The sequence below is a fragment of the Harpia harpyja genome, chromosome 21 (genome assembly GCF_026419915.1).
Source record: "Harpia harpyja isolate bHarHar1 chromosome 21, bHarHar1 primary haplotype, whole genome shotgun sequence".
NCBI lineage: Eukaryota > Metazoa > Chordata > Aves > Accipitriformes > Accipitridae > Harpia > Harpia harpyja.
Genome location: NC_068960.1, coordinates 8,751,841 through 8,765,893, shown reverse-complemented (window position 1 = coordinate 8,765,893; position 14,053 = coordinate 8,751,841). Strand labels below are relative to the sequence as shown.

At 40.4% G+C, this 14,053-nt stretch overlaps 1 protein-coding gene across 1 annotated transcript; it reads left to right on the top strand.

Annotated features, from left to right (window-relative positions):
- Positions 1-2,400: 2,400 nt before the first annotated feature.
- Positions 2,401-10,969, top strand: LOC128135020 (small integral membrane protein 10-like protein 2A). Its single transcript, XM_052773444.1, has 2 exons — positions 2,401-2,718; positions 4,278-10,969. Exons 1-2 carry the CDS (start codon positions 2,533-2,535, stop codon positions 4,296-4,298), a joined length of 207 nt encoding a protein of 68 aa, XP_052629404.1. The 5' UTR covers positions 2,401-2,532; the 3' UTR covers positions 4,299-10,969.
- The last annotated feature ends 3,084 nt before the right edge of the window (positions 10,970-14,053 follow it).

Genomic DNA, 14,053 nt, shown 5'->3' with positions numbered 1-14,053 from the left:
ACATCTGTTTCAATGTGCAACATGAACCAGAACTAATGAGAATCTGGCACATATCTACTGATAAATATAAAATAAATTAAGCAGCTTCCTGATTTAACCTTTGTGTATTGCATTGCATTCTAATTTAATTATGGAAAGCTACTAAACGTCCCGCAGCAGCTAAATCACATTTGTGCTTAGCTGTTGAGAAGATGCTCTCAGTACATATAACAGCGAAGGGAATGGAGACGAGAGGGAATTCGAATTATCTTGGAACTGGGCCTGGACACATCTCAGTTTTTGTGCCTCCAGTACTAACAGCATTATTAAAAACTTCAGATGAGGAGGAAAAAAGATACACCACTGTCTTCACAAATCAGACGTGCTGAGCTGACATAGAAGGGAGGATGGGGACACCACACTGCTGTGTACATTACTTTCCTGCTTGCAGAAGAATTATACCTGTCTTTGGAAAACTGTGACAGAGGTTAAGACACTGTGGAATCAGAAGCTGTTGCATGAGCTTTATGGATAATATATATAACTTTTGGCTCCTGCCTTTTTTGATTTTTTTTTTTTGCATAACTTGCTGTAATAATAACCTGAAGGATACTTTTTGAATGAACTCATGGGCAGAGTGAGAGCTATTATTTCAAGCTCTCCGAAATGAAAACAGTGCAGGTAACAAGTCTTTTGAAATTTTCCCTCTTTGGAATAGTACAGGTAGGCTCAAGACAACCAGGCACATGGAAGATATGAAATCATAGATCAATCCTGGCCTCAGAGAGGATCATTCATCTTTGACTAAAGAACTGACAGAAGTCTGTGGCTAAAGAGGGATCTGAAGAGCTTTGAACCTGCTAGGATGCCCTGTGGAAGATGGACAAGTTCCTCAGAAAGTAGGTTTTAAGACACATTTTATTTGAGACCCTTTTTAATCTGAATGAGTGCTGTTTTGCTTTGTAAGAGTCAGTAGGATAATCTTAACTCTAAAACAACATGTAACTCCACAGCCTGAAATTCACTCAGATCTACTTAGACAACAGCAACGACCTGCGGCTGCCTGGAGAACCGGGTCTGAAGGAAGTAGATCAGCGCTTTTCACACTAAGAAGGAGCTATCTAAAGGCCCAAGATCCAAATGGGTTCCTTCAAGTCTGTTCAGAGGTGGATGGGGTTAAAACTTGCATTAAGGACAGCTCCACTTCTGCCATTTAAAACCATGCTCTACCCAGGGCAGCCGCAGGTCAGGCTGGGGGGGCCTGCCATACCCTTAATACCTAACACCGAGAGGTTCTCCACACACCCTGTATCCTTAAAATAGCCCCATTCCTGAGAGCACAAGCTAGTGCCCGTAGTTTCCTTAATTGAACTATTTACAGTTTCCAGACACACATGGGGTTTTCCGCTCTATTATGTAACTAATGGATTGCAGACAAAGGGATTGCAAATAAACCTGGGAAGGTGTCCAATTTTGTTCTGGAATTATTCTTTCTCTGTGCACCAGTGCGATTCTGTGGCAATAAACTAGTATTTTACAGGGCATTTAGATCAAGATACTAATTTTTCTGTTTCATTTTAGAGTAATTAAAAGTTGATTGAATGGAAACTGTATAGAACAGTTCTGGGGGGAAAAAAGGGCCATCTTCATAAATGGTATTGGTCATTTATTCATCTTTTGGGGCATCTTTCCCCTACCTGCAAATCAAGTGTCACGATGATAGTTTATCTCGAAGAGCTTCCTAGGAAATATTTGCAAAATGTTTTGGAAAACTTAGGTGTAACCTGTACTTGAACACCGTGTTTTAAATTCAAAATAAGCATTGGTGTGAAAAGCGTAGGAACTATTTACTTGTGGAAGTAGCTGGCTCGCTGAAATGGTCACCTAACTGCGTGAACACCACCACAAAATTACAAAAACCCCCACCCAAACCCAGAAATCAATAGCAATACCGACGGCCCATGAGTTTGTCATCGGGAAGGTTAGGGCGCACACCCGGGTCAAGCCCTCAGGCTTCCCCTCCCCAGCTGAGAGGGGCTAGCTCCACTGGAAGCGCCTTTTAGGAATCGCAACGACTCTCCGTGGGCTCCCGGTGCGATTTCAACCCCCGAGGCACGGGGCCTGGGCTCGGGACCGCGGCCAGCCGGCGGGCGGCACACCCCGGGGACGTGAGGGGAGGCGGCAGCCCCCCGCCCCGGCGGCCGCGCCCGCTCCAACGGCCGCCCCTTCCCGCGCTCCTCCCTCAGGCGGGCCAGGCCACGCGCCCGCCTCAGGCCACCCGCCCGGGGGGGGCGGGGGCTGGGGCGGGGGCTGGGGCGGGGCCCGCCGACGCCCGCTGCCCCGCCCTTCCCCTCTAGTCATGCGCAGCGGGGAGAGGCGAAGGGGAGGGTCGTCTCGTGCGTCCACCGCCCCGACGTGGGGCGTCAGGATTACGCACGTCCGCACGTCGTCACGGCGGACGGCTCCTCCCCGCTGGCGACACCCACCGCCGGGCGCGGGGAGGGGGCGGCTGCGGGGCCCGGGCGGCGCGGCGGGGCCGCGGGCGGGGGGTATATGGCGGCGGTTCTGTCCGCCCTGGCTGCCAGGCTCTCCCAGTCGGCCGCGGCCAGGTCCTACGGGGTGTTCTGCAAGGGGCTGACCAGGACCCTCCTCATCTTCTTCGACCTGGCCTGGAAGCTCCGCATCAACTTCCCCTACCTCTACATCGTCGCCTCCATGATGCTCAACGTGCGGCTGCAGGTGGGGGGGGGGGGGGGGGCTGGCGGGGTCGGGGGAGGGCTCGCGTCGCGTTGCCGGAGGCGGCGGCTCGGCAGCCGCTGTCGCTTCTCCCCCGGGTAACGGCAAAGCGCGGTCGGAGGCGTTGCGTGCCCGGCCCTGGGCTGGGGCGGGGGGAGGCCGTTGCGCTGGCTTGTGTCACCGAGGAGACGTCGGTGGGGCTCCGCAGGGATGCGGTCCGCTGCGGGGACGTGCCTTTGCCCGGGTCGAGGTGGAAGCGTCCCCTCACGCTGCTCGCTCTGCACGTTAGCAGCGAACGCGCCGCTGTCTCGTCAGGTCCAGCCGCGTTACTAAGCCGTAGTTAACCTAAAGACAGCCAATAAATTGTGAATATGTGCGCTGCGATGGTACGTTCTTGGCAGCCTGCAAGGAGCTAGTAAAATAACTTCCTTCGCCAGTTTGTTTGGTGTTTTTTTTTTTAAGTCATGAATAAACGTAGCAGGGAAGATGTAGAGGCAGTTTCAAATAATAATGTTATTGCGTGAAAATGACAGTTCAGATTTAATTTGCGTCTTTCCTGACTCGAGCCTGTTTTCCACAAAACCTGGAACTCCCTTTGCCCTAAAGAAATTGGGAGCTCTCGCTCTTTGTAGGGTTAAAGTTTCATTGGTTTTGTGATGAAACGAAAGCTTTGCTTTTAACTGGCAACAGAAGCACGCTATGGACTGTCACAGCAAACCTCTGTTCTAGCCAAAGATTGGACACTTTCTCCTCATAAACGTAGCTGTAATGAAAGTTTTGACATCTGGTTAGTGGCCAAGTGCTGAAAGACAAGTCTGGTTGCAGTTTGTGGCTTGTAAAAGGTAAGTTGGAATGGGAAGAGGTCAAAATGTGGCGTCTCATATTTTTATTTTTGGGACTCGTCCTACAGTTCTGAAGCTGGAAATTGAGCCACACTGCCAGGAGTTGTGCACGTAGCTTAGTAACCTTGGTGGCTAAAAATGCCTTGCCTTTGCTTGTTATCTGCGTTGGTACATAATAGTTCTCTTGTAAAAACATCAGCTTGTCATTTGATTACAATCTAGCTAATACCTTCTAACTATGCTGGTGCAGCCAGTCTGACCAGTTCCCTTTGGGAAGCTGTGCATGGTACATTGTTGATTTCCAGTGTTGTGTGTCTGATTTCAGCATGCGCTTCTGTTTACAGAAAGATTAATATTTGCCTTTCATTTTAAGCCTCTAATCAGTTACCGTCTGCATTTCTATTGGTTAAGGAAAATGGTACTGTTATGCAGCAGATCTCTCTAGCTGCTCATTTGCTGACTCACTTTGATGCCTGTTAGCAAAAGAGAGTTTGTAGCAGATTAAACTGAAACTACAGAAGAAAGTTTATATTTGAGTATACTTCCTACCCCTTTGGATGTGCTCAAGCAGCCTGGAGGCAGACTTGTCTGTTTGGACTGTTAATTTCTGCAGTTGGGTTATTATTTTTCTTTATGGTAAAGATTTTTTTTTTTTCTATATACTGGGCACCAAGAAACTAGGATATTACTGTAATTACTTCCTGCATTCTTTCTCTTTAGGTCCACATTGAGATCCACTGACTTGTGACTTGGTGTGCTGCTTGCACTGTATGCTGCAACTAGAGTCAATCACACTCTTCTTCAAATTCAGCCTGTCGTGAAACAGCAAAACTATGCTCGTCTTCTCTAGGACTATGAAGAAAGAAGATTTAAACCAGAAACGAGTATGTGACAGTGGCCCAGATCATCACGAGGCAGCAGCTCACCTGACACACATGCATTCCGTGTTGAACAATTCTCAAAATCATAGTAGCAGTTTACAAGAATTATTTTATTTTAACACCAGGAATTGTTCTCTTAACACTATACCTCTGCCTTCTATTGGCAATGAAATGCCTCTGAGTTTGAGTGAATCAGCAGAGAGGAACTCAAGTGCAGCTGCTCCTTGGAAGGATTCATTTCATCTGTGTTTTTCTTCTGGGAAAGACAGTCTTGATAGGGTTTCTCACTGCATTAATAGTATTTCAGTAATGGGCTGGTTGGAGAAAGCTTGTAGTTTTGCTGGAGACTTTAGCTCATGCTGTCTGGGAGACAACTTTGTATGTTTTGCACACCTCTGGCTGGGAAGTTTGCAGTATAATAAAAACCTGCAGTTTCTGGAATTAGAAACGAGCAGTAGCAAAGAGAATGAATCGCAGCTTGCATTTCTTAAAGAGTTGGAGCTTGGTGGACTTCCTGATCTCTCTTCTATTTCAGTTGCCTCACTGAACGAATATGCTGTGGGACTCTTAAACAACCAGAAACCATGTTTTTGTCTTTGTTACTTAAACCTTGTATCTTCAGAGCAAACACTTGGATACAAGCAAATGCTTTCAAATATACAATATGTGACTAATGATTTTCACACCATACAGCTAGTAATTTCTGTGCTAGCTTTTGCACTAGCAGGTCTCTGGTATGCAGTAGTGAAGGTAAAGAAGTACTAAGATTTTAATAATTACTATTTTTAACATTAATAGAAACTTAATTAACTATATAACAGAGACAAGGTTATAGTTCAGGTTTTAGTGAGAAGTAGACAGCTAAAGTAAAAATTATACTTGTGTAATTGCTAGCAAAACTGGCTGTTGGAAGAATAGGGACTTTTTTTGTAAGGAATATCTACATCTGAGCGGAAGGAACTTAATCTCAAAACTCTTTGGGACTTCTGCAGGTCTGCTGTAACACTAGGCCAGAACCCAATTTGATTGTTTAGCACAGATCCTTTGTTTTCTTTAGGGTTTGTATTAGCGGAGTGTTCTGGCTACTATTTGCAACCATTTCCAATGAAACTGTTTCTTGTAAAATTGAATTCCTACTCTGAATCCAACAGTAACTAATGTATAGGTCCTTAAAACACTTTGAACTGGAAAGCTGTTGGAAGGGTGGGCTTCAATACAGCATAATTCTCAGCAGTGTTTCTTTTCAAGGATGGTACTGCTCTAATTTAAACAATATCTCATGAGATTTATTGTGCTACAATAGGCACTATAAACAATTTTCTAAGAGAATGTTTTCTTTCCTTGAAAAGGTGATTGTTATCACTGAAGCATAGTAATAATTTCTGGGCCTGTTGACTTTGGCTTTGGATCAGACTTCTGACAACGGGGTTTGGCAAAGAATGGAGCAAGAATGTTGGAATCAATAGAGCTGCTTGTGAATAAGGATTTGCAGGAATAGGCTCCTGTGGGTACTTAGGTGGAGAAACTCATTGTGCAGTAGGTCAAAGTTTGAACTCAGTGTCCAAAAGTCTCAACAAGAGAGTTGGTGTAGGTGGGCTTAATGTGCTCTAGGGGCTCGCCTAAAGAGGGAGGTATTGATATGGTGAGTTAGGATGTGTTTTCAGCCCACCCTTCACTCTGAGTTAGAAGTGAGGACTTAATGCAGAGTAAAGTCATGCCAGTGATTCACACACCCAAGTATCCTTTTTGCTAGCTACCTTACTTCATCTTGGAAAGAGAGTAAGTGATGTTGCATTTAGTTTGAATTGAATTCACCTGGAAGGCCAGTAGAATTTTCTAATGTGGTGTTTATTTGGGTGTTAGCACACTTGTGTAGAGAAGTCCTTGATTATGAAGACAAGATGCCGGTTGTCAGTGTTACGGGGAGAAATGCTGGAATTTTTTAACCTTATTTGAGTGCTGGAAGTAAGATATACTACTTCCTGTGTTGAATGATATGTTGTGTTTTTATTATCCCCATTGGTTGGCTATTTCTTCTGGATGTTAGAAGAGATAAAAAGCCATTTACTTCAATTTAGAAAATAACTTTTTCCCTGGTGTGTACTTTTTATTAATTGTTTAACTTCTAGATTTTGACCACACAATTACCTGTCACAAAATTACCAAAGGCCTCAAAATAATGATGGATTACATATTGTAAGTAATTATTTTGACAGCAATAGTTTCCTCTTAGTCAAGGCGTTCATACTATTGCCTCCCATCTCCACTGCTGCAGTTTATCACCCTTGCAGTGGTATGAACACAAGTGTTTGTGGATCAAGATTGCTGAAGAGATGTGGATCTGAAGCCCCAAAACACCAGAAACAAAGACACTTCTCCAAAAGTCAGTGGCTTATTTGAGTTACGGTGTTAAGCTGTTGTCTGCATACAGCTTGACCCAAACAGACACTTGGCAGAGCTGAGGGTAGAGGAATGAAGGTGGGGAGGGGTTGCAGCCTGTTTAAGCTGGCTTGATTGCTAAAGAAAACATTGTGCAACTGCATCTTAATCTCTATAACTAGCTATATAGGTAAAGAAATTCTTTCCCTGTGTGGTGAGCTTTTTTTAAGTTGCACATAAACACAATCCTGCATCTGCAACTGAGTGCTTGAACTTCCTGTATAAAGAAGCGATTGACACAGTTGTACCTGTAGTTGTTACTTAAGACCTTGTCCATTCAGCTGAAGGGTTTGGCCTGGAAGATCCTCTACTCTGCTGTACGTCATTTGGGAACCACATATTTGGGGAACCATAGTTACATACAACAGAAACTTGTAGGTGATATTGTCAGGTTAATAGGCAAGAGGAGCAGCTAAAAGCATAAAAGCATTAATCCAGTTTTTAATGCACCTATTCTTTGCGGTGATTTTAAAGGGGGGGGGGGGGGGGGGAAGGAGGGCAAAATGAAACATGAGAGAAACCATCCGTAAATTAGAATTTAAATGTGTGTACAGTGGGGTGCCAAGGGTTGTCTCTATTTATGACAAGCCTATGCAGGAGGGGAATGTTGAATGTTGGAATGTTGAATCATGTTATGTATCACAGTCCTGCTAATCCAGTCCTGTTTTAAGCAAAATTTGCTTTGAGTGAGTGGCCTTTAATCACTTATTACAGGATCACTTTAAATACAATACAGCTAAGCGAAATTATGGAATTTTTTTTGTATTATATGTATATTGAACATAAGATATATAAAGAATATGTCTTAAGTGAGTGGATTTAATCCATTTTGAGATAGTTTATGTACCTTGCCTTGGATTTTATTGCTTAAAACCTAAAAGGTAACTTTCGAACTTGAACATTCCTTCTGAAATTCAAATAAAGTATAGTTTGGTATGTTAAAATCTCACGTAATATACTGCACTTTAAGCTTGGGGAGGCCGTAAATTGAAAGCACTGTTCTTGCACTAATAGAACTGTTTGACTGGTGGTGGTGACAATGCTCAAATGGCTTTTATTGTGTGTGGGGAGAATAGTGAACCAGAAGGATGGCAATCCTTTGAAACTGTATATAAATCAAACACTGTATGGTTTAGGCCACTGTTCTCTTCCTACAAATGTTTTGATATTAACTCATCTCAAAAGATGGAAAGGTGTCTCAGCTAAGCCAGTTTGTATGGAGTTTTGTGGCTTCAATAAGTCGGATGTGGAAAGCTTTTCTGAGTACATGTGCTGTTAGGGCTGAGACTGTCTTGGATGATTATTACAGTACAGAAGAATAACACTTTTAGTAGGGGTAAGGGACCTTTATACTGAACCGGCAGTTGCCTTCTTATTTCCAGTTCCTCTCTCATCTTGCTCTTCTGTTGGTGTTCAAAAGGGGTATTTCTAAGCAAAATGTCAGGGTTCTTCTAAACAACTCGTGCTTTCTAAAATTCCATTGATCGTTGTCCAGATCCTTCCTGCACTACATAGCAGAGAGTTCTATTTCTGCCATTAGAAAACAAATTAAGTAAGAAAATATTCAATATTTAGAGAATTGCCTAGTAGTTTCCCATAAATGTACACTTGAGTGGAAATTTACTATATGGTGTACTGCTTTGAAAAAGAAAATATACTTTAAAATGTGTGCGCACAGAGCTCTGCATGCAGATAAGAAGTGTTTTATCACAGTATGATGTTGGAATGCTTATGCAAATGCTTATTTACTTTCTGCCATTACAATGCAAAATGCAGTAGAGATGGTGGTGTACTTCTGAGTGTGATATTAGCTAGTGCAATCTTAGAAATCATGTGTGCATCATCATGTACCATGAGACAGTTTTATCTGTAGACATTTTTTAGCCTTTTGCTTTTTCAGTGTTGGGTTGTTTTTGTTTTGTTTGTTTGGGGTTTGGTGTTTCATTTTTTTGGGGGTGTGTTTTGGTGTTTTTGTTGTTGTGGTGTGGTTTTTTTTTTTTTTTTTTAGGACTGTGAAGACTGCACTTTCTTAAACTTTTCCAAAGTTTGCTTTCTTTCTCCATTTTTCCTCCCTTGCCCCTCCTTATAGGTATACACACACACTTTTAATTCTTGGAAGCAGCAAGCCTGTACGTACTCTCCTCATATATCATCTTATTGTCAAGTTATTCCTTTTGTTTTTATGGGCTGGTCTTACCTTATTTTCCTTCTCTTTCTTCCCCATCATTTCTCAGCATAGGCATATGCTGATATTCTGTTCCATTTCAGAAACAATCCCCTGTAATTAATTATGCATAACAAATTGACAGAAACCATGTAGAGATGTAAGCATCCATAGTCTGTCATTAGGGTGTATGGCAAGTGGTATATCTGACAGAGCAATAGGTAGTCAATGTGACATATTTCTGCTTTTTTCCCTTCAAAACAGCTGCTTTGATTAAAATATAATATTTAATTTGAATTTGTAGTACCTCTGTCAGCTGAGAATTGTCGCTAGAATTTGGGGCTTATCAAACACATTGAGGTCAAAACTTAAGAAACAGTTACACTAGCTTCAATGCTCTTCAGGTTTTTAAGTTATTAGTACAACTTTCTGAAAAATTCACATGAATGTACTTGTAATATTTTGAAACTTTTTTCTAAGAGCACATAGAATAAAATGTGTTCTGACACTTGTTTCTGTGATGCACAGTCAGTAACTGGGGAAAAAAGAACTTTTTAGGATTTTTTAAAAATATTTGTGATGAATCCCCTTTCAGTATCTCAGACGACAAAGCCTCTAATCCTCAAGGAAGAGCTGCATTAGTTAGAAGTTTGAAATAAACAACTTGTTGCCTATGAAAATACTAATATTTATGATCAGCTCACATACTTAAATACAAGGACATAGATTATCAATCTGCTGATGGTGTGAAAACAAGAAAAATGTGGAAGTGCTAGAATAATGCTATCCTTTACCACCCTGCACTAAGTAAATCCTATTGGTGTGTACTTTGAAACTAATCCTGTATTGCCTTCCAAAATCTCAATTATCTTAGTCTTTTTGGAATTGGTGATACAAGATTCAGACCAAGTAGATGGTTATTTCACTGTTAATGACGAAATAAATTTAAAAGCTAAAACATTTTAGAAAATGGCCTGAGGGACTTCCAGAAAGAAAATCTGCCTTGAAAAGATCCAGTTTATTTCTGTGATCTCAATATTTTTATAGTCTGTTTTGCAAATCTCTTTTCTTCCTTCTTTGTGGAAGATCTGTATAAACGTGACAGCAAAAATGGTTAAAACCCAAACTTGAAGTATCAGTGTTCTTTAATTTTCTATTTGTAGTCAATTTTGCCTATTATCACATATAAAGATACCTAGAAGTAATTTAAGCTTTTGTTCATAAAAGTAGGTAAATCTAATGCTTAGTGCCCGATTCATTACTTGAAGTTGCGTGTTCCATGAACTTTCTTGAAAATGGGTTCTGCTACCTGCTGGTGACTTAACACTAATCTTAAATGCTGACACTTAATACTTCCTCTAAACTGTGATGTTATCCATGCAGAACAATTGTAGTCTATGGCCTTGGTCTTTGGCCCTAATTTTTTTTTTTTTTTTAATTGCAATGTGGGAGATGGAGAAGGCTGGCACAAACCATTCTTGTTTGTTCCAGAGAAAGATGTTTACAACTTTGTATGTATTTTAGAAATTTATTGTAACACTTTTTAACTTGTGAGAGGAGTTTCCATAGTAAACTTGAAACCTCTTGTCCTAATGAGGTGAATACAGACTTTTGAATAATACAGAGTGCTATCTAAGCTTCCAGCAGCTGTTGGTTGTGATGCTGCTTACTTACACCACAGGAGGGAGTTAAACAGCAGTCTTTTAAACATTTTCAGTTACGGCATCATTTTTTCTTAGTACAGTGCATTTCAGTTTCTAAGTATGCTGACTTTGACTTGTCTTATGGATTGTCACTGCAAATAGGTTAATGTACAAAATCAATACACAGTGGTAATGTATTGTAACTGTTTACAATTGAACTCTGAGTACCAATTAATGGGTTTTATCAAGCTATTTAAAAACAAATAAAAATCTTTTAAAAAATGATCTTTTTGTCTGTGCTCAACAAAAGAGCTAGTCTTGGTGTTTCTCATTCCAATTTTTCACTGTGTAACTTGTACAGATGTACTTAAAGATACCATGTTTCTGACAATATAAAGTCAGACAGTGGGTGGCTTCTTCAGAGATACAATTTGAGATATGTGTTTACCAAATACCAAACAAATTTAAAACCTGTGTGAGAATAAAAGGGCTAAATGTCTTATGCTTGGCCTTGGAAATCTGGTATCTGAGCTCTAGGCTACCTTAATCATGTTAGCCACCAATATTCATTCATTGGCATTCTTTTTACATATTTTTTTAATTTTATGCACACACCTTAACAAACCAGTTACATTCAATGTAATTCCAAGGTATTTTCTAACTAACTAGCTCTAATCTTGCAAAATAATTTCATTTTAGAAGGGGAAAGCAAATCATGCTAAATATGTAGAATGGCCATAGCGACTCTCTTGCATAAGTCAGGATAACATTGCTGGATGTTTCTTTTCAAGGTTAAAATCACCTTAGTATTAACAGATATGTCAGACCTCTTGTTTTTGTTGAATAAAATATTCACATTAAAGGAGTGCAATAAACATGTATCCTTTGCTTAATGTTGAGCATTAAAAAACATAAAAAAAAAGAAAACCCTTACTTTTCACATCTCTTCTGAAAGTTGCTAGCAGCTGACTTTTTGATTCTAGACTCAAAAAGACATAATTAACTTAAAGTTTTTGTTCGATCTCAGGGTCCCTTGATGCCACAGGTGATACATTTTGAGGAAGTATGTTGTTATTTGCTGTATTTATTCTGAAAAGAAATGGTATTGACAACTCTGAAGAAAAGGCTGATATCTTGAGTACAAAATTAACATGTACTATTTTTCTTAATGATGAATGCTGAGAGCATCTTTCCCCTCAAAACATGCATTTAAACAGAAAAAAAGAAGGGGGGGCAAGGGGAAAGGAAATGGAACGTAATCATCTAATAATGTCTGTGAAGTTTCGGCACGTGGTTAGACATCCACAGTTAAGAAAGTGCTATCAGTGCGCTCTCTGCACTTTACTGTAGCCTACTCATTGCTTCCAGAATTCGCATGGTACATGCTGAAGTAATAGTTTCTAATCTCTCTGGCTGCCCACAATGTTCCAGCCAATCCACTGTCACAGTGATGTGATCTAGCCTTAATTACTCATTTTGTCATCACTTTCAGATGGTTTATCAGTAGTTTTATATATATTTTTATACAAATGGGCATGACACCTGCAGTACATGGGGAACCTCAAGGAACTCAGAATACTCATTACCAAATAAACTCAGGAATAGACATGCTACCACATGCATATCCAAATCTCTTCCTATTAGGATTTGAAGGGGTTTGAAGTCGGATTCAAGTTGGCGGCCTATGACTTTGTGGTAGTCTGTCTTTGTTCATCTCATACTACAGAATTCTATGAGACTATCTCATCTGTACAGGAGCCCAAATTTCCTCTGTGCAAATCTGAGATTGCCAGAGGAACCTTTTAGCAGTTTAGACACATCACAACATTTACCTCTTCAGTATGTTTCTTAGCTGTTGCCTTTTCTGGCAGATATGATAGCAGCTTAAAATTAAAAAACCAAAACCTCAAACCAAACACAAATACCAAAGATTGTGCTGAAGATACTAACATTTCTTAAGGAGACAATTTTTTAAAAGTAGATAGGGTGCTTTACCTTCCATTAAAAAAGAAAATATTGGATGGAGCTCTTGTTATCAAGAACTGTGGTGTGCTTGTAAAAAGCATGTTCTAAGTCTCTTGAGCGTTAGGAAGTGCTATGTCTATTTGTTATCACAAGTATTTTCTAGACATATCAAAATACTCCCTTATTTATCTTTAAACTCATAATTCAAAGAAAAGAAAAAAAATCCAAACACATTTGGGAATTATTTCAGGAATTATGCATTGTTAAAAGTATTCCCAGGGGCAAAGGACCAAAACCAACACAGAAGTCAAATGCTCACCTCTTGCTCATTGAACAAAAAGCCAGCAGCAATGACAAGCAGGATGTTTTTGATGCCCTTTTTTTTGGGGGGGGGGGGGGGGGGTGCGCTAGTGGCTGGAGCTTTTAATCACTTTGGCTGGAAGTTATTCGCAAATAACCTGTCTGAGCTCAGTAATCCTGTCTGGCTTCGTATAGTAAAAAAATCTTTTCTACAGGAGAGATTCCTAAATCGCTTTTCAGATCTTAGCCTTGTATTTCAGGTATTGCACACTGACTGCTAGCATGTATGACCTGCTCCAGAGTTAGAATAGTTACAATATTTCCAATTTCTGGCCTTTGCTCCCCTCCTTTGATATAAAAGCATTTAAGATTTAAAAAAAACAACTACTTTTTTTATACTGTATAGCACCTTTCTAAGGGCTTGCTTGTACACCTTCAGGTGTCTTGTCATTTTAGGTCAGATTTGTAGATGTTGAATTTTCTATCAATCAGGCTGAAAATCAGACTTATCAGAAAAAACTAGATTTACTTGTAAACACAGAATGAAAATTCAAACCTTTTTCAAAGTTGGACAGCCTTCTTTTATCTTCTGTTCCCTCTAGCTGCTTTCTGAGTGAGAACATCTGTACAGACTATAGCAGATTTTGAGTCCCTCACTTTGATATACGGTGTGTGTTCCCAACAATCTGTTGCTTAAAATAAAAGCTGTCTGGTCTGTGTTGTTGCTGTCAATCATCATTTTCAGAGCTCTTCCTCACATTTTCTTTCTGGTTTATAATCATTCATTTGCAGTTGATAACTGTATCTTCTGATTTCTTCCTATTTAGCTAATTTACTTACTTGCCAATGCCAGCGAGCTAGAAGTCTGTAGAGATTTTCATCACTGGATGTTTTGTTATGGTCAGTTCATCAAGCTTCTTTGCTACTTGCTCAATTTACAGTTAATTCTAATATATTTTCATAAAGCATCCATAAGGCATTGTAGCTGTTCCTGAATAGATTATTTAGCAGTTTCTCTTTCCTCACATAGGAAGTGTTTTTTCTGAAGGCCCCTATTGAAACAGCATTGTCCAAGGGTTTGATTCCATTTTGTATCTTGCTATT

What these genes read in the sequence shown, in the direction of transcription:
- LOC128135020 (XM_052773444.1), top strand. Translation starts at nt 2,533, where the DNA reads ATGGCGGCGGTTCTGTCCGCCCTGGCTGCCAGGCTCTCCCAGTCGGCC. An exon ending in TGCTCAACGTGCGGCTGCAG is followed by an intron (nt 2,719 to 4,277) that starts GTGGGGGGGGGG and finishes CTTTCTCTTTAG; the next exon opens with GTCCACATTGAGATCCACTG.